General features: G+C 43.5%; 1 protein-coding gene across 1 annotated transcript in view; it reads left to right on the top strand.

Moving 5' to 3' along the window:
- Positions 1–21263, top strand: part of LOC143514816 (uncharacterized) — a 49940-nt gene that overhangs the window by 9292 nt on the left and 19385 nt on the right. The window contains exon 3 of the mRNA XM_077006459.1: positions 1851–2536. Coding sequence (XP_076862574.1) covers positions 1851–2536 — 686 coding nt within the window. The remainder of the gene's footprint in view (positions 1–1850; positions 2537–21263) is intronic.

Genomic DNA, 21263 nt, shown 5'->3' with positions numbered 1-21263 from the left:
CTTTTTACTCTGAGCCATAATGCTTTGAGCCGTAATGCTTGTCTGCACTTTAGGCCTGGGCTGACCAGGGCTGACGCAGGTAGCAGCCTGAGAGCTGAAAGCCAATCTGTCCTGGAGCATTATGGGAGGGAGCCTCACAAGGGAAGCCGTCCTCAGTTTAAGGGTCGCTGGGAAGATGAGCATGAAAGGGTAGGTTTGGCTCAGAACTACAGAAGGAAGAATAAGTCCATTTTTAAAGCCGGGGAGGCCACAGCTAGTTGCAGTGTTCCTGCCTGCTCCAAAATGGCTCACCTTTAGTGCTCACCGCTGCTCTCCTCGCCTGTGTATGTGACCCGGGCCTCTGTGCCCTGCCTGCTGTAGTAAGAACCACCCGACTGCTGGCCCGCCTGGGAACAGGGCAGGTGGGAGGAAGATTAGCAGCACCAGTGTTGTAGTGCACTGATCCAGCCGTGTCTCTCTGGAGTATCGGATGATACCAGGAATTCTGATATTGCAATAGGTGTATAAATATCCAGTGAAGCATTTTCATAGAAGAACTCCGCTTGGTTGATGCTGTCTCTCCCCCTCCTGCTTCACTGCTCACGTGGTGCAGTTTCAGTGCTGAGGGGAGCATCTTACCAACATCACATTTGCTTGTTCATACTTAATATAAAAAACCGACACCACTAACAACTTATGAATGTCAAAAATTAGTCAGGGAAAAATATGGTGCCTGTTTGTTGGACACAGGAACAGCAACACAAAACAGAACAGTGGGGAATGGCAGCCATCTTCTACAGCACCATGTTAGAAATGACATTTCACAGACACAATGAGATTTCTAGTAGTATTTTTGATCAATATATTGTATAGTCAGTCTCTGTTGTATTATATGTATATAATACAACACAGAGTATAATATGTATTATATTAGACACAGCTTTTGTAAAATGCAAATTTTGTCTATAACAAGATTGATGGTAAATGTAAAACAAAATATATAGCTTTAAACAATACAATTCCTTTGATCAGACAGGTTAAAAAGGCTTGAAATGCTTTGTTGTGTGCGTCCGTGCCTGTGGGCGTGAGAGTTATTTGTATGGTTGTTGTCGAGGTTGATTTTGTCTTGTATCCTTGGCCTTGCTCCTCACTTTTTAAGGGCTGCTTGTTGACTCCCACCACTGGCTGTCTGCCTTCATGCTGCTCTGAGCTGATTTCTGTCTGGTGGAATAGAGGCTGAAGTTGTGCCATGTTGAAAACCAGGTCCTGCAGGGATCACAGTTCTCATATGGATCTGTTACTGCCGATCATTTTCACACCTCTTCCTCTCCCGATTAGTTCCAGAAGGTTCAGGTTGACATTTGGCAGGCCTGCCCAACTCATTTGAGTCAATGTACGGAAATGATCGGTCCCAGCTCTGTGATCATGTAAGCTATTCTCCTTTGTCCTGCTGAGCAGACAGGTTCTGCCAGAAGGGACGCACCACCGTTCTCAGTGAACAACATGATGTACAGCAGGCTGGCAGTGCTTTAGTTTGAGCATCTCCGAATAATCTTGGTCACGTTGCTTTTTTGTTTGCTTTGCAAGCGGTGGGAGTTTTTCTGGTCTGAATGTGAATAAGGAAGTATTTGTTTTGTTTTGTCCTCTATTGTATTGTTCAGTGCAGAGCAAATCATTTTGGTTTGGGGAAACAAAAAGTAGGGCAGGTTGTTTGATATGTTTGGCAAGACCCCGATAGACTGGCCTAAACTAAACACATCAGTCAGTCATTTACTCACCAATTTCAATACCATGCTTTTCACTCATTCATAATTGTTTGGTGATCACACAAAACAAGATTTCAAAATCAATCTTTCCCTTCTTGGTTTTAGGTGACATGGAGAAACCGAAGGTAAACTCGGAGGAGCTGTTGCTCAAAAAAGTCAAGAAGAAAAAGAAAAAGAAACATAAAGAGGGGGAGAAACGGAAGCGGCCCAAGATGTACAGCAAGTCCAGCCAGACGCCATGCTCAGCCCTGCGCAGTCCAGACCTGCCAGACCTGCTGGCCAAGACCGAGGCAGTATTCAAGCCCCCACTTCCTGTCCACCAGGGCGGCAGTCTCTCCAACGCCCTCTCCCTCTCTTCCTCGACTCACAGTGCCAAGCACGACAAGAATTGCTGCTCCAAGCCCTCTTCCAGCGTCAGGGACGTGCCCATGAAAGCCGCCCAGCTGCACTCCAGGCTTCCGGGCCTGGACGGCCTGGAGTTCGGCCGCTTCGTGCATGTGGAGCAGCAGCCAAACGGCGGCGGTCTTCTGGTGCACGCCTACAGCAGCGAGCTCGCCGCTCTCTCCCCCGAGGAGATGCAGAGGTTCGCACAGGAGTTTGTCACGCTGGCATTCTGTGAGGACCAGAATGGCGCAGCGCACTACGTCATGGGCATCGTCCACGGGGCCGCTTCGTACCTCCCCGATTTCCTGGATTATTTCTCCTTAAAGTTCCCCAACTCGCCTGTCAAAATGGAGATCCTTGGGAAGAAGGACATCGAGACAACTACTATGGCAAACTTTCATGCTCAGGTGAGTCACTGGCATTATCTTTGCCATTTTTAAGCACGGGTTGTTACACATCACACAGACAGCGCTGATGGAAACAGCAAGTACAACAGCAAGACTTTGATGAAGAGCTGAGGTGCAGTAGGTGTGTGTTGATTTCTGTTGAGAACCATCTGATTGTCTCTACTGGGGGAGCCCTATGTGGAAAATAGATGCTAGGTTATTTTTCCTTACTGATATTCAATATGTAGGTTCCCTGCAGCAGACAGGACAGTTCGGTTGTGGTATTGCCAAATACCAGTAGTTTCCCCGGACTACCAAGCTTGTTCTGTCACACCACTCTGAACCATCATCACCTTCACTTTGTGTTTACATCCATGTATAAGATTTCAGCCCAGTTTTTGGTTCTGCAGGCATGTAATCTTAAATGTTTGTAAATTGTTAAAATATTAATGGAATCTGGCACAGACTCCCATCAACATGATACTTCTGTCTGTCAAGACTCATTTAGCCTTTAAAAGATGTAGTGAGTGGGTTAGAACACCCCCCCCCCCCCCCCCCCCCCCCTCCACCCCCACAAACTAGCAGTCCTCATCAGTAGTTAAAAACATCTGAATATTGTTCTACACTCCAATCACTACCCATGCTCAGCCCGATCTTGGAGCTGACCATTGCTCATTGAGTTTCATTTGAGATTAGAGTGGACACCAAGACAGATGGCACAAACAACAGACATGCCTGTAAACTGTGCTGTGTGAAGCTCAGACAGGTTCAAGCTCACATAAATGTTACTGATGCTTCAGCGTGTGTTTCTAGGATATTGCCGGTTGGTCCACATAATCATAAATGTATGAACAGATTCCTTGTGAAATTATTGAATGAGAGGGTGGAACTAACAAGAAAATAGCTGTCCCGCCCTCTTTCTAACACCCGCCCCGCTGTGACGCCCTCTAATTGATATGCTCTTCTCTCCTGCTCTCATTCCCTGCACACACACGCACAAACACGTGTGCACACACACGATCCGCCTACCCCAAGTCATTAATAGAAACTTGACCTCCATAAAACGCCACACCAGCAGTATCTTGTGTTTGGAGCAGACACCCCTGCAGGTCTTGTGTTTGGAGCAGACACCCCTGCAGGTCTTGTGTTTGGAGCAGACACCCCTGCAGGTCTACATCAGTGTGGAGCGCTGCCTCTGCTACTGTTAACTGACAATTAGCCATGAAAATCAGGACATGCTGCCAGCCTGCACACAGAAGAAGAGAACACTAAAAACACACGTTACATGTGACCGGGTTACATTTCCTATTACAGAACAGTATAGAGAGGAACATGGTCCTGTATCACAAAAAATGACTTGACTTGAGTATGAACCAGCATACTTCAAAATGGCAGATTTGTCCTCTATAATGTGAGAAGGACTGTTCATTTCTGCCTTTGACAGCTGCGTAGAAAACATCTGGCCCTGTGTAGCTGATTTCTACATGGGGCCATTAATACAGTGGCTAATCAGCACCACACACTGTTCAATAAGGGCAAGTGAAATTAAACCACAGCATTGGGTTTAAAGATTAGAGTTAGTGTATTTTCTCAATATCCTTGTTTTATTAAGTTCTGAATCTGCGCAATGACCTAATACCATCGACCAAAATATGTATTTACTACATATGAATAAATGTCCACATTTATTGAATGGTTAATATCACAGTTGATTCATTATAAGGAATAACATGTGGAATGATTTGGCTCAAGAATGGAACTAAACCTATATGTAAATTTACTAATCTAAACCAAAGATATAATAATGAATAATAAAGAACAGAAAATTAAACAACAGAGAATAATAGACAACTATTGACGGTTGTTTGATTCTAAATGAATTATATGGCTAACATAAGACATCTCTAACTAGCATAGGATCCAGGGAGGGACTCGAGGAAAAGAAGTTAGAAAGAGAGAGAGGATCCAGACTAAACCGGACTTTAGGGAGGGGTAAACGTATTTGGAGATAAAACGATTAGACTGGCAACCCCAAAACAGCACGTGAATTCTGAGAGTCTTACTATGGTGCAGGGAGGACACGTCCGTTCTGGTAGGTCGTGAAGGCGGGAGAATTATTCAAAGCTAAACTAAAATCAATGCCTGTCGGCCAAACAGAATTAACTTTAATTTAAATAGGAAAAGAAAATGAAATTGACTTGAAAGATTAAATGAAAGTAAGTTTGACGTCGACACACAAACTACTACTATAAAATACTTTTCTCGAGAAAATAAAATAAAAGAAGATCTTGGAGGTTGGACTCGGATTCAAACTTAGTTGCGGTCTCTTGGCATCACTCCAACTCTCGGTTGGTGGCAGTATCTTTGCTTGACTGGTTACCGTAACTGTTGCTTACAGTGTTTTGGCGTGAATCCTTGAGCAAGGGTTTTTAACGAACTTTTAGGGACATCATAGTAGTGCACTCATTGGTCACTACGCTGTTGACCATTGGACTCTGATTACTGAATATTCATTACCTCTGCCATAGGCAGGAGGTTCTTCGAGGGAGGGAGGGAGGGAGGGAGGGAGGGAGGGAGGGAGACAGAGAGATCTACATATTGAGCCATTCTTAATTTCCACTTTTGGACAATAAATGACACACAATGCAAGACAGGCATGAATCTGAGGTCACATAAACACACATTAATCTGCTTACATTTGATTAATAGCACACAAACTAATACATAGATATGCATACGCTTAATATAGCACATTTAATGTTGATACATGGTTATACATAAATCTAAAATAATATTACACCAGAACACAAGGGTATCTATATGTCTAAAATAGCGCAGCACAGAAATATAGGAATACGCTTGTCTCTATGACTCTAATACACAGAATGAATAAACATTCATGTCTAAAATGGCAGAACACACAGGAATATATGTGCATGCATGCATTCATAATACAATTCAAGAACATAGGGACATGTATGTCTAAACTACTGAAACATACAGGAATACATCAACATGGTGTGATTATACAATAAAAGGTACTATGGTGGAATCAATACACTCCTCTATGTGTGTGATGAAGTGGCCTTGGCTGTCTCCACTACACAAGGTGGCCAAGACATACTAGTGCCACCAAGCAGCACCACCTAGTAACAGGGTACAGATCCATCATTGCAGCTTTAGGCAGTGGAGAAATACGGGTGTGGCAGCTTTTTTCTTCTGAACTCTGAAAGATTTTTCTTAAGCTATAGAGTCTTTTCAGAAAAGCCTTTTTAAGAAGGGATGTCTTTTAGCCCCTTTGACAGACTTTTCCGCTGCTGACCAAAACATTTCTCAGCAAATGTCTTATCCAGTTTAATAGTTTTGGAAAGGATTAATCCGTTGGTGTTTGTTGGGTTTCTGAGTTAAACTGTCCCCAGTAGGGTTCTGTTGGGCCACAGTGTGTATCCATAACACTAACATTACATTAACAACACACTAACAACACGCTGACCAAGTTACCATGTACATGCTTTCAGAAATACTTGCAAATACATTTATACTTTTTACATTTAAATGGCTGCAAAAAACCCCCCAAAAACTGTAAATAAACATGCATTCATAAATTAGGCAAGTGAGATAAGAATGTACTTCATATTACAAACTGCTTGTGTTTCAGTAAAGGTCAGTGAGAATGGCTGGACATTTTGGTCTGGTTAGAACTATTCATTTCAAATCTGATTTTACATTCTGAGTATGAATATCAAAGACACAATTGTTGGAAATTTTGTATCTGTACTATCTAAACCTTTTGTGGTCAAAATATCTGCACTACATTTTCCTAATGGAATGCATGATGTGTCGCTGAATGTGTGCATTTGTGTGTGTGTGTTGTCTCTGTGTGTGTGTTGTCTCTGTGTGTGTGTTGTCTCTGTGTGTGTGTTGTCTCTGTGTGTGTGTTGTCTCTGTGTGTGTGTGTGTTGTCTCTGTGTGTGTGTGTGTGTGTGTGTGTGTGTGTGTGTTGTCTCTGTGTGTGTGTGTATGTGTGTGTGTGTGTGCGCGCGTGTGTGTGTGTGCGCGTGCACACACACATGTACCCACCCATGTTCCACATGCGTAAAAAACCTGAGGATGAGTCAGTCTTCCAGGCATGCGCTGCCTGGACATGATGCCGTCCATGTCATCCGGGGGTTTGACACGATCCCACAGTGCCTCTGTCTCCTCTCCCGTACCACCTGATTCAGAAGAGCGGCCACAGCGGGCCCGACTGTGACACTTGCGATGACCTCAGATATTGGAGATGAAATACTAGCGTGAGTGCTAAGTGGCATGGCTGCTCAGTCTCATTTGAGATTTAGATTTTTGTATCGCTCTGCTCAGTGGTGTATTAAATGCTACATAGATAAACACATTACCAGTTGATAAGTGGGAGACATGGTTTCTCTGGCAAGTGTAATAATAGCATATTCTGGTGTGGACCCTGGAGTGTAAGTGTGTGTGTGGGTGTGCAGGCGCAGGCTTATTTGTACACATGCACGTCTGTGTGCCTGCACGGCAGGGGGCCCACTCTGGATTTTGGCATGGTAGAGTAAAACTCCTCAGACATGCTCTCTGTTGGGATGGGGCTGTTTAGCTCTGGCAAACACAATCCCACCCGTACAGGCCTCTAGACTAGATCATCAAGTCTATAATGCCGTATGTCATCTGAGAGGTACAGTATATTGACAACCCTGTGCTTCAGATTGGCCTGTTCATTAGTAGAATGTATTGTCTCTCTGTCTCTCTGTCTCTCTGTCTCTCTGTCTCTCTGTCTCTCTCTCTCTCTCTCTCTCTGTCTCTCTCTCTCTCTCTCTCTCTCTCTCTCTCTCTCTCTCTCTCTCTCTCTCTCTCTCTCTCTCTCTCTCTCTCTCTCTCTCTCTCTCTCTCTCTCTCTCTCTCTCTCTCTCTCTCTCTGTCTGTGTGTGTGTGTGTGTCTCTGTGTGTGTGTGTGTGTGTTATGCTTCCTTTTTCCTCTCTCTTTTCTCTGTGTCGTTGCCTCCACACATTCACAAATGCTGGGAGTCGGTGTTACCTAGCAACGCTTGTTTTTATCCCTGAAAATGTAGAGTGGTAGAGGAAGTGAGAAGACGGCTGTGAAATTGCAGCGTGTCGCGGTGGTGCGGGCAGTGCAGCGTGTCGAGGTGCAGCGTGTCGAGGTGCAGCGTGTCGAGGTGGTGCGGGCAGTGCAGCGTGTCGAGGTGCAGCGGGCGGTGCAGCGTGTCGAGGTGCAGCGTGTCGAGGTGCAGCGTGTCGAGGTGCAGCGTGTCGAGGTGCAGCGTGTCGAGGTGCAGCGTGTCGAGGTGCAGCGTGTCGAGGTGCAGCGTGTCGAGGTGCAGCGTGTCGAGGTGCAGCGTGTCGAGGTGGTGCGGGCGGTGCAGCGTGTCGAGGTGCAGCGGGCGGTGCAGCGTGTCGAGGTGCAGCGTGTCGAGGTGCAGCGTGTCGAGGTGCAGCGTGTCGAGGTGCAGCGTGTCGAGGTGCAGCGTGTCGAGGTGCAGCGTGTCGAGGTGCAGCGTGTCGAGGTGCAGCGTGTCGAGGTGCAGCGTGTCGAGGTGCAGCGTGTCGAGGTGCAGCGGGCGGTGCAGCGTGTCGAGGTGCAGCGTGTCGAGGTGCAGCGTGTCGAGGTGCAGCGGGCGGTGCAGCGTGTCGAGGTGCAGCGGGCGGTGCAGCGTGTCGAGGTGGTGCGGGTGGTGCAGCGTGTCGAGGTGCAGCGTGTCGAGGTGGTGCGGGTGGTGCAGCGTGTCGAGGTGCAGCGTGTCGAGGTGGTGCGGGCGGTGCAGCGTCTCTAGGTGGTGCGGGCGGTGCAGCGTCTCTAGGTGGTGCGGGCGGTGCAGCGTCTCTAGGTGGTGCGGGCGGTGCAGCGTCTCTAGGTGGTGCGGGCGGTGCAGCGCGTCGAGGTGCAGCGTCTCTAGGTGGTGCGGGCGGTGCACAGACAAACTCCTCCCTGTAGCTAACGCCTGATGCTCAGATCTGATTGATTAATGTGGTTTTAGAAAGTGTTTTGTGTAAAAAAAAATAATAAATAACATTACAGTATTTGCAAATGAAGCAGTTAGCAAAATGTAAAAATGTTACATATACAAAAAATGGTTTTGAGTGAAGTTTAATTTACAATGCAGATGTTTCATATACATTTCTTTGCAAAACCTTAAACTATTGTAATTGATGCTCTTGGCAGGAGATCTTGGCTTCTCTGGCCTTTTTCTCACTTTGCCAAAGTGTCTGTTGTAATATTGACTCTAACTCCTGGACATCAGCATTGTTTTTTCTCAATATCTCTGTCACTGAGGAATTGAATCATTAACAATCTGGGACATCTCTGCTTCACCCTAGACTTGTCTCCACTTCCCACAGTATTGTTTACTAAAGGGGGGATTTATCCAGATGTTCAGGTCTGCCATCGTGGAACTGCTCACTGATAGCAGCTGTTGTGTCTGAGGGAATCTGATGTCAAATGCTAAACTGTTCCCCCTTTATAGCACTGATGTCATTTAGATGTTGTATATTGTCTTTTGCTTGTTTTTTTTGTTCTTGCTGAATTTTCTGAAGGAGGTTGAGTACAAATGTCCCTGGAGTACTTCTGCATGGCTCAGTATTGATTTATCTAGAAAACTAGGGCAGAAGCCCTCAGGTTTTAATGATGCAGCAAAATAATGCAATTTTCTATAAATAATACCAATATTCTTAAAATGTCACTGGGTGTTAAGGTCCATATAAAAGCCAACACACTGCATGACGGTTTATTGATTCACCTTGACATGGCGTTAACCTCCATATTTACCTGCACAGATGCTCTTCCAGAACGATACCAGCTTAGATGAACAAGTGACTTGAATTATCTTGTTTTCTAGAGCAGTGGAGGTCAATAGGACTCCCACACTTAATTGTTTTAAACAAATGTTTTTCCCGAGACATTAATCAGAGATGATGCAATGTTAATACATTCCACTTAACACTGTGGTTTCTGTAGGAGTCTGTGTTGTGACGCCATCGAACAGAAACATCTGGCCTTGTTTACCAACTGTCATCTGCAAATGGGCGCAGCACAAAGATGACGGGCAGCACAGCAGAATCGTGCAGAATCAGACTGCAGAAGGATGCTGTCAGCAGTGCAGGCACGCATGAATAGGAACACGCATGCAAACATACGGCTTAAGGATGACACGTCGCTGGAACAGTTGGTTGTGATTAGGCTTCAGCAGATGAACAGAAGAGTGGCTGTGCTGTCCAGCAGTGTAGCTGTTAGGCTAGTGCTCCCTAGCATCACAGTGCTTGGTAGGCTTGGGTGATATTGTAAATGACAAATGATAATGGTCTCAAATTATCCAGATAGAATTGTCAAATTCAAATCAAAATTAAGTCATCCTTAATAAATTAACAAATGAAGTAAAATTACATAGGTAAAGAGGCATTATTTTGGTAATATTACATTTTAGACAGTAAGCAATAAAAAAAACCAGCTTTCATCTCGTTCTGTTTTGAGGACAGAACTGCAAAATTGTAGATTTGGGAGCAAAATTGGTTTTTCCTCACTATGCTGTGCCTGCGCACTTGCACATTCTTTGCACTAAAGACAAATATGTTCACCATGTCATGTTTACACAGAGAGTGGGAGGGGCCAACACCTCCAGCTGTGCTTAAAACACGCTCAGATAGGGTGTTGAGCTTGTTGAACACACACACCACACACATACACACACGCATCAGACAAGGATTTGCGAAGAGCAGGTATTTAATGGTCCTATGCCACCAGGTCACCATGGATCATCTCCATTGATGGTTGGTTTCCTGTTGATGTGCCAATTTAGTAGGGGCTCACTCGTCTTTAGTTAGAGAGACTTGTTAAGGTTTTGCTTTGGCCAAAAGCTGCCCAATGTTTTATTTTTTCAACAGGGGCACATCCTCTTCTTGTCTCTTAGACACACTTGTGTGGCCCTGTTCCAGCTCTATTTTGAGTATTCCAGTATGTATTTCAGTTTTTGGCAGCTGCAGATTATCTTCAGTTAAGCGTGCACCAGGAAATCGGAGGTCTAGGAACATTTATAAATCACATCAGTTTGCTATCTGACTCCATCATTTATCGTCTCCAGTTCTGTCAAAATCCCACATTTGATGTCCTATGTTAGATGTTTCTGAATTGCTCATTATGTAACTTTTTAGAAGCTGAAGAGTTGGCAAAAGTGACCATACGATGTAAATGAGTAAATATTTGTTTTGCTATTAACTTGTGTAAAAGTTTGCATAACCAAATGGTTATTATTAAGGTGCTCACATTTATTTAAATATTTATTTGTTTTAAACAAGGTTACTTTTAAACATTTTTAATGACCGTTCATTCATTCACTGAATAATGACATTTTCTCATGAATGGGTGTGAATTTGGCATAAGGTATTACATAAGGTAATGAGGTAGGCTATTATTTTGGCAGTTGGAGTTCTTGGTGAGCCGTCAGTAAAGCCTGCTCGTGCTGCCAGCTGTGGGGAAGAGTACCATCAGCCAATCAGCATATACCCACAGCTTCTTACTTGATGCCATCACATCCAAATGTAGGTTCTATCCAAAGCAATTTAACCATTACCATCCAAACTCGTCTCATGGCTTGTAATGCAGGTAATTGTTTCCTCATTCAGCTTCCGCTCCTGGAATACAGAGCAAAGACCATCAGCTATATTGGTTGCAGTGTGGCTGTCTGGAAGGAACATTATTTTGCCTTGTGTGTCCAAATGTTTGGAAACAAAGTGTGCCATCTCATATTGTCCCTACGAGAGGCTCCCATCTTTTTATTTGGATATTTCTGGAGCAAATAACCAATGGGCATGTTAATGCTGCATTATGAAGAACAAAAACATACTAACATTACTTACACTAAAATGTACAAAGCATTTTTTTTACCTGAGCATTTTGCTGATAGTAGTTCAGTGGTAAAATACTAGCTCTCTCCTGACTGATGGTGTCACCGGTTGTTGATGAAATCCGCTATGGTGGTGTAGGAGATGCCTGTACACGTGTAGCCTGCATGCAGTATCTGTCTCCAGCAGCAGCACTTCCTTCTTCCACCACCACGCCGCAGGACCAGCTGATGTCAGATGGGATGGCGTCTCTCTAGCACTCTGATTTGCGAGGACATCGTCCAGGGAGACTCAACAGTCGAAAAGGGCTAGAAATCCTTTTAATTGTTAAACTGGTTACTGATCTGTGGACTTGTTCACTCGACATCCTCAGCTTACCTGCTAGAGTGAAAGGGGTTGTTTCTCTGTGGGCAGCCACGTAATTCTAAAGTAGAACTGGTAGAACTGGCCCTAGCACTGTCATAGCTGACAATGCCATACAAGTAGGTAATAGGACTCATTTATTAAACCTATGCAACATGAATTATAACATTACAGTTATGTTTATACAGCAACTGAATGGTAGACAGCTAATACATATAATTGTATGCATATTTTTACCATAATATTCCTAACTGGCTCTCAATGCTGAGACGGCATAGTAAGAAGCGTTTGTTTTCTCTGGCGAAGCGAGAAAGGTGCACACTAAACTGTTGACATACCTGATGATGTTTTATCACTGGAAACACTAGTGTCTGCTTATGGTTGTAATATATATAGCTCAGACTCTCCCATCTCCTGCGGCGATGTTTTCTTTCACTCACATTATGTCCGTGCATTGGCATAGGAAGCATGGGGGATGTGGGGAGCACGTCACCCCAAAATAGAAAACAGCTGCATTGCTGCACCCTTGATGGTGCTCTGATTTCTGCATATACAGATTGTAACACTATTGACTTCTAACTAGAGCTCGAACAATATGGGTTTTTCTATAACCAGTTCCGATATTTAGAGGTCAGGGTCAGCCGGTGGACAAAATGTGCTGCAGATTTCATTGGCTGATATCTGGAAGTTTTCCACTTTATTTACATGCTAAAATCTCACACTAATAATAAGTGAATGCACAACATTTCTGAACTTGCATGATCATTTATTGAATACTGACTTGAACCATCTTTAGAAATAAAAAATAATTGAATTGAAAAATGAAAAAACAAAGGTAAAATAATTGTTTAATAATTTTATATAAAGTCCTCAAGAAACCAACTGTGAATAAAAACATAATGTTTTAGTGCATCAAAAATCTCTTTTAGTGTAAATAATGGTACACTAAAATTTCTGTAATACTAATTTTGGATGTTCGGTGCATTTCTAACTTATAACATTGGGGCTAACATGTTAAGCAAGCAAGCTGCTGATAGTTTTCAATTACAGTTCCTGTAATCGTTAGTTTGCCTGCAAGTTTGCGAACCTTCATCTAGCTGAAGCATTATGCCAGTGCCTGACTGTTCTCTGCTATTATTCTTGGACTATGTGAACGCTTCATAGTTTACTAGTAACCTATAGTAAATATATGGCCATAGGGCTTTGAAATGTCAGAATTTAAGTCTTAACTTTATCTCCCAAAACTTGTCTTCCAACTGCTGACTTCTAATGGGTCTGTGTTCCTTTTGGTTGGAAACTAAAATATTTCCAAAGTGGCATGACGACACCCCTCTCCTGTACAGTCTCATACATTTTCACCATCTTCTGGGGAGAAGGTCACAGTGGTGCCATTTGGGCCATTCGTACATACCCAGCATTCTTTACAAGACTGAAACTCTGCATTCTGTTTGTGTTGTATGTATATATATATTATATATGTGTGTGTGTGTGTATGTAGCAGTGGGGAACCGTCAGGGCCCTCTACGCCCTCTCAGAGGGCCTAAAATATTCTTAAACCTGAGTGGGCCCAGGTTTAATGGTCACGGTTCACTACTGATATGTAGTAAATTAGCCTAGTTGATGTTTGTATCTGTCTAAATGTTTAATATATCATAGATTAGAATGCTTGTATAAAATTGATGGTCAAATGATAAAAAAGAAACAGTAATTTACTTAATATGATCACTAGTTTCAAATATCGCGATATTCCATCATATTATTTATTGGCTCAAGGCCTGTGTTTGAGTATTTTATTATTTTTCTGGCTGAGCGTCCTGTAGAATCCTGTGTTTCTGGCTGAGCGTCCTGTAGAACCCTGGGTGTTTCTGGCTGAGCGTCCTGTAGAACCCTGGGTGTTTCTGGCCGAGCGTCCTGTAGAACCCTGGGTGTTTCTGGCCGAGCGTCCCGTAGAACCCTGGGTGTTTCTGGCCGAGCGTCCCGTAGAACCCTGGGTGTTTCTGGCTGAGCGTCCTGTAGAACCCTGGGTGTTTCTGGCCGAGCGTCCTGTAGAACCCTGGGTGTTTCTGGCCGAGCGTCCCGTAGAACCCTGGGTGTTTCTGGCCGAGCGTCCCGTAGAACCCTGGGTGTTTCTGGCTGAGCGTCCCGTAGAACCCTGGGTGTTTCTGGCCGAGCGTCCCGTAGAACCCTGGGTGTTTCTGGCCGAGCGTCCCGTAGAACCCTGGGTGTTTCTGGCCGAGCGTCCCGTAGAACCCTGGGTGTTTCTGGCCGAGCGTCCCGTAGAACCCTGGGTGTTTCTGGCTGAGCGTCCTGTAGAACCCTGGGTGTTTCTGGCTGAGCGTCCTGTAGAACCCTGGGTGTTTCTGGCCGAGCGTCCCGTAGAACCCTGGGTGTTTCTGCTCTCCCTAATGTTGCTCAGTTCTTTTTTTGCCAGCAGTCATTCTCTCCTTCTGGCAACTTTGTGCAGCTGTGTTCAGAAAGCCCTCTGGCCAGAACGAGAGGAATTCACCCTTCGGTCTGCAGAAGAAGAGAAAGATTGGAGCGGAGAAGAGAAGAGGAGCCACAGCGGGCCCCTGTGCAGCCATCTGGAGAATGCCGATGGTGCCATCTGCCTAGAACACCGCTCTGCCTGCAACTTTGGTGTTGTTGTTCATAATTAAGACAGTGAGGATGAGTTACAGAAAAAAGGATGGGCGTGTCCCTTGACATCAGCAGTGCTTCTCTGACATGGCGCCTTTTTACTAAAATTAGAATTATTTTTGACAATTACTTTGTTCATTCTCTTTACTTACCAACAGTTATTTGGTAATATTCTTTCCCTTTTGTGAATGTTGCACGTACTGTTATCACACTTTGTCAATAATTTATTTTTTGAAAAATGAATGCCGTTTTTATTATTATTATTATATATTCGTACCATTTGAAGTGCATGTTTAGTATATGGAGCTTATTTGTCTGTAGAATTTAATTTAGAACATTGCAAATTGCTTTAGGGAACAGGACAAAGCAGTTCCATGTTTTAGCATATCTGTATTCATTGCCATTACAGCAAAGGTTTTCTCCAAAAGTTGCAACGTCTGTTATTAAAATAAATCTGTTTAGACTGCAGTTTTTTAAAAAGGTAAACACTCATTTATCTTTGTTTTTTGCTTTGCTCATTTTTTGTCACATTATACATTCTGCTACATCATTTAGGATTTATCAGGATTTAATTTTGTGTGTGTGTGTGTGTGTGTGTGTGTGGTGGAATTGCTGTCAAAGCTTGCATTATGCAGGTGATGTGTATATTTGTAATGATTCTGTTGTTGGTTCTACAAATCCAGTGTCCTACAGTGTAAAGAAAGACTCCAAGCTGTTTGTTCTTGTTACTTGATTTCAGTAAGGACACTTGTCTGTCTTTCTCTCTCTCTCTCTCTCTCTCTCTCTCTCTCTCTCTCTCTCTCTCCCTCCCCCCCCTCTCTCTCTCTTCATGCATGCATGCATGCACACACACACACACACACACACACACACCCCATGATGCTGTTATGACAATGTTCACAGTAAGGCAAGGTCATGTGATCATATTGTTTTATTGGCTTTCCATGAAAACAAAAATGTTGGCGTGAGCTTCTTTTAATATAGTTTGTGTCTCTTAAACCTCTTCAATAATCATTGCCTCTCTGTGTTTTTACAGATATTTATGTGTGCATAAATCCTGTAGATTACAGCACAACGTAACAGCTCTGAGCTTGTGCTTCAGGTTTGAAAATGGATTTGCTCACGAGTGCAGGCGTCTGTGATGGCACTGCTGGCTGTAAATATGTAAGCTGCACCAGTGGAAAGACGACAGGATTACTGGCTCAGCAGGATGAGGACTGAGTGAGGGGGGGGGGGGGGGGGGCAGTGAGACGAAGAGAGGGAGCGAGAGAATGAGAGCAGCGGACTACAAAGAGGCGTTGCTCCCCCGGGAGAAGCCGTTCAGGGGTGGGGAGAGAAGGAGAGATTCTGACCTTGAAAAGCACTGTGCAAAATATGTCCTTCTGGTTTAGCAAGCTTTGCACGCACATGTGCACACACACAAAGGCCCTGGTTTATGGCAGCGGTCCGCGCAGCAGCCCGGAGCGCTCTCTCTCTTTTATAACTCCCCATTACCGCACTGCTTTGTCACACGCTGCTGTCTGCAAATGCACTCCGATTTGTCCCTTTTATAATTAGACGTTGCAAATTTGATTTCTCGACTTGCTTGCTCCATATCTGCAAAGTGAAAGAAGATGACATAAATAAAATTGCAGGGCAAATAAATAGGCTTGTTTTACCAAAATATTTGAATGAATTACATATATTTGTGCAGTACACGTGCAGTAAATATGGATAAAAATGTTTATATGGATGTGTATATGGCACACGCGTACAAGGATTTGCCTTTAACTCCATTTTATCAATATCAGTGTGGCAAATGTTACTATTATCAATACTATAACACGTTGCTTGCCTTGTTTGTAAACCTTTTCAAAATGGGAAGCACAAGCTCCCACATGCAGTTCTTCAAGATAGTTCTTCGTACTGGTTGTTGTCCCTGCTGTTTCAAGCTTTTTTATTTTTTGAAAGGGATAAACTTTTCCTCTGTAACAGTAATGAAAATTCTGACATGTGTTCCAAGCTGCATTTCAATGAGTAGCAACATTACCAGCAACAGTGTTCAGTTTCCTCCGTATGCAGTGTATTTGTATCCGAGTATTCTGTGGCTTTTGGGAAGCTAACATGTATGTTGCATTTCTAACATGCTAAAGCGTTGTGACTGGTTGCAAGTTTGTGTTTTTTTTTCTTGTTTAATTAACTAATTATTTAACTGTGATGCAGAAAGACTCTGCATTTCTGAGATATGGAGGTCATAGCGTTCTGAGGCAGTAGCTTCCATACAGGGAATCCCATACATTTTGGGGTCACAAGCAGGTTGTGGAAAAAGCACATAAGCTCAGTCTGGTATTTCACACAATGTGTGCATTTTTAATTTAGTTTTTTTACATTTAATTATTCATTTGGATTAATTTGTTAATATCACTATGCATCAAATTATTGATAAAATATGAATTAAGGAGTTACGGTGGGGTCCAAGCACATTTTTGTTGCAGCTGTAACTTGTATTGGTCATGTCCACCACTCCACACCACCACACCACACCAACAGTTGACTTTCTTCCACTTAGTGGGTGTAACTATAGTATCTCCTGGAGTTTTTTTTTTTAAGTTTCATTGAATTGGAAACAGCAGATAAACAATGTGATTTATAACATTTGACATATTGGGTAGTGCTTAAGGATTCTTTTTGGCTTTTGTTTGTGGTCAGTAATTATGTTTTTCTCCCTCTGTGTGTTCATGTGTGTGTCATCACATATGATTAAAAGCATGTTAGGAATGGTGGCACAGGGAGCAATAGAACATGTTTGTATTGGAGTACTCGGCGTGGTTGTGTAGTATCTTACTCAGCCAATGTCACGTGGTTGTGTAGTATCTTACTCGGCCAATGTCACATGGTGTAGTGTGATTTTGATGGAAACCAGACTGCATTTTAGGAGGTTTTTGGACACAAAGTGAAGCAACTACAGGGAGAAGATGCAAAACAATGAACAATAAGACGTTAAAACACAAAAATCGTTCAATCACAAACCATGACAAACCACGAAACTGCCACCCTAGTTGTCATTCACAGTGATGGGGAGTAACTAAGATCTAGTTAACAGAGGCTATGGCTGAAATGTGTATTTTTCATATCAAACCCACTCCGTCTCACCCGTTCATGCCATCTTATGATAATGGCTTTGCTGTGGTTCGGCATTTTAGTGCCTGTGCTAAAGGCCACATTGGCTTTTGAACTTGACTCCTCATCAGCAGCTCTTACGACCCGCTGAGTCAGTGTGTAGCCGAGCTCCGTGAAGCCAGACGTGTGATGCTGATCACCAGTGAAGACGTTTCCACAGTGTGCAAGCAAGGACTGTGCAGTGGCCCACCAGTAATGCTTTATTTATGCTTGCTGGCCTGTCATCAGCTCAGCGGGAGTATACTCTGCTATGATAGGCTGAGCTGTGTTGTGAGTGTCAAATCTGTGCTCTTCAGCTGTTTACCTCCAGCTGTAGTACTTTTAGTGAATGAATGATTGTTTTCTGCTGTAGATCTTAGTCTGCAGGTGCTTGTGCATATCTAGCCACGGCCTGAGCGGCGCTCTTTGAGGAGGACGCGTGTGGATTGGCCCCAGTACCCTGTCTTTTGTTCTGGTTCACTCCCAAATTACTGATATGAAAACTGTTGAGTGTGAAATTCACTAATCTTTACAGTGTGGGATGGCATCCCTGGCGAGCCAGTGCGACAGCCTACCGTTTTTTAAGATGGGGCACCGAGTCGTTTGAAAGAAAAGGGCTTTATACACGCAGATCTCAATGCAAGCAGACTAGCACTGGTTTTCGAGGATGATTACAAAACTATTACGAATGGTTGCATTCTCTATGAACCAAGGCACACTGCTACTGTGGACTGAGGTTAGGAACACTATTCATAATTAAAACAGTTGAGCGTTGAGAAATTTAAAGATTTAAATGAACTACATCAACAAATGTAAGATATCCTGGTAGTTGGGATTGTTGGATTGGGAATACTTAAGATCCACTGATGAAAAGCATTCTGTACACACAAGACCCAAATGACCCCATGTGTCGCTGTTATGAGCAAGTGAACAAAGTGGTTCGATTGTAATCGGTGCACTGTAGTGCACCATTGTAACACAGCACCTTTATCTACAAGACGTGTCATTAACAGCTTCTGCTGTTTCAGAGCCGATTCTGGATAGTAATCTGCGTAATGGCTGCTTGCTTAAGTGGGTTAAAGAAATTGAATAATGTTGGAGTCCTACCTTGTCATAATGGTGTTAAATGTGGAGAATGAGATGTCAGAATAATTTTAATTAAGAGTCATCTTCCTTGTACAAGTTAAATAACCTCACAGAAATCTTAATTTCCTTGTAAAGTATTTGGTTTGCATACATTCAAATCTTGTTTATAATGCACTACCAGGTCAAACCAGTTGAACAACAGCTAAATCAGTTGAACAATCAGCTAAACAACATAGTCATGCTTCTCCCAGTTTGTGTATAAGTGTATAAATGCATTAAAAATGTAAATTGGGACAAGCAGTCATTCCAGCCATGTCTCATCTACAATTGCATCACCATTTGAAGGCCCTAGGACGTCACATGCACCTGTGTCCAGTTAGCTGACCAAACCATAGTCATGATAATGTGGGTGCACTCTTTGCTTTAAGATGCTCTGTTCTCCATTGAGGTGTTTATTTTATTTTTATTTTTAGAGTCCCTACTTGATTGAGGGGTTTTTTGTCATCGACGTGTAGTGTTCTGCTGAGATGAAACTCAATCTCAGATGTCAGCCATCCCTTGAAATTCACAAATGATTGATGTACGTGCAGTTTTTTGTTTATAATGCGTGACATACATCATACTTGTATTAATGCTGCTAATGGATCAATTGGCTACAATACCAGTCTTGATGCTATTAGACATTTAGCTACATCAGCGGTGCTCAATCCACTGTTGTTTTCAGAGTGTATGTCGCATGCCACTGACGAGAGTGCGGTCAACACTCTCTTCCTCCTGGTTTTATACATGCAGCATCATCCAGTGTCTGACGAGGCAGCCTTTTGTCCTGGAGGAGAGAGCACTAAAGGCATTGGCACATCACTGTGTTTCATATGTTGCTTTTCCATGGCATGGTGGGTAAACCAGTTTGCAGAGCTTCTGTTGTTCCGAAGATGATGTGGCTTGTGGTGTTGAGTAATGTGTGTGAAATTTATCTGGAGGGAAGGAAAAGGGAACATCTGAACGGAAAGTTCAGATCCAGAGAAAGTTAGTGTTTGTGTATAAACACATCCAAAATGCCTATTTGGGTATGCTTTTTGTCTCTAATAACAAATAAAATTTCTTTGTGTCTTTTCATGTATGGTGTGTGTGTGTGTGTGTGTGTGTGTGTGTGTGTGTGTGTGTGTGTGTGTGTGTGTGTGTACAGTATACACTTGTCCAACTGCTCATTAATACAAATGTAGAATCAGTCAATCGCATGGCATCAACTCTGCATTTAGGCATGTAGACATGGCCAAGACGATCTGCTGCAGTTTAAACCGAGCATCAGAATGGGGAAGAAAGGTGATTTAAGTGACTTTGAACATGGCGTGGTTGTTGGTGCCAGACGGGCTGGTCTGAGTATTTCATAAACCACTGATCTACTGGGATTTTCACGCACAACCATGTCTAGGATTTACAGAGAATGATCCGAAAAAGAGAAAATAGCCAGCGAGCGGACTTTTTGAGGTCAGAGGAGAATGGCCAGACTGGTTTGGGCTGATAGAACGGCAACAGTAACTCCAATCACCAGTCATTACAAATGAGACATGCAGAAGAGCATCTCTGAATGCACAACACGTCAAACCTTGAGTCAGATGAGCTACAGCAGCAGAAGACCACACCGGGTGCTACTCCTGTCTGCTAAGAACAGGAAACTGAGGCTACAATTTGCACAGGCTCACCAAAATTGGACAATAGAAGATTGAAAAAACATTGCCTGGTCTGTTGAGTCTCGAATTTGGTGTCAACAACATGAAAGCATGGATCCATCCTGCCATGTATCGTTGGTTCAGGCTGGTGGTGTGGGGGATATTTTCCTGGCACACTTTGGGCCCATTAGTACCAATTGAGCATCATGTCAATGCCACAGCCTACCTGAGTATTGTTGCTGGCCATATCCATCCCTTTATGACCACAGTGTACCCAACTTCTGATGACTACTTCCAGCAGGATAAGCATCTTCTCAGACTAGTTTAATTGAACACAACAATGAGTTCACTGTACTCGAATGGCCTCCATAGTCACCAGATCTCAATCCAATAGAGCACCTTTGGGATGTGGTGGAATGGGAGATTCACATCATGGATGTGCAGCCGACAAATCTGCAGCAATTGCGTGACGCTATCATGTCAATATGGACCAGACTCTCTGAGGAAGGTTTCCAGTACCTTGTTGAATCTATGCCACGAAGGATTAAGGCAGTTCTGAAGGCAAAAGGGGGTCCAACCCTGTACTAGTAAGTTGTACCTAATAAAGTTGTGTGTGTGTGTGTGTGTGTGTGTGTGTGTGTAGAATATTTATATAAGTAAACATGTAAGGAAATCAAATCAAGACACATCATGTTGTTCATTACCAGCTTGTCTTGTATTAATTTGAATCTGATTATGAGAGTGACACTTCTTCTAAAGCGGGGGTTTGCATGGCAGTGCGGCTGAATTACAACATTACCACAACTACAATGACTAATGAAGTGCTTAATGCTGCTTACTGCATCTCTTTACAGTATTGATTTTAGGGCAGAGGTAGCCAGCCTTAATCTCCAGGCGACTGCACTAAGTATAGGCTAACACATTGGGGATGAATTCCTAATATGGCACCCCCATGTCCCTTCGGACCAGCAGCAGTTTGTCAGGCCTTG

The sequence above is a fragment of the Brachyhypopomus gauderio genome, chromosome 5 (genome assembly GCF_052324685.1).
Source record: "Brachyhypopomus gauderio isolate BG-103 chromosome 5, BGAUD_0.2, whole genome shotgun sequence".
Classification (NCBI taxonomy): Eukaryota; Metazoa; Chordata; class Actinopteri; order Gymnotiformes; family Hypopomidae; genus Brachyhypopomus; species Brachyhypopomus gauderio.
The sequence above is the reverse complement of the archived record's forward strand: the minus strand, read 5'-3'. Positions and strand labels throughout refer to the sequence as shown.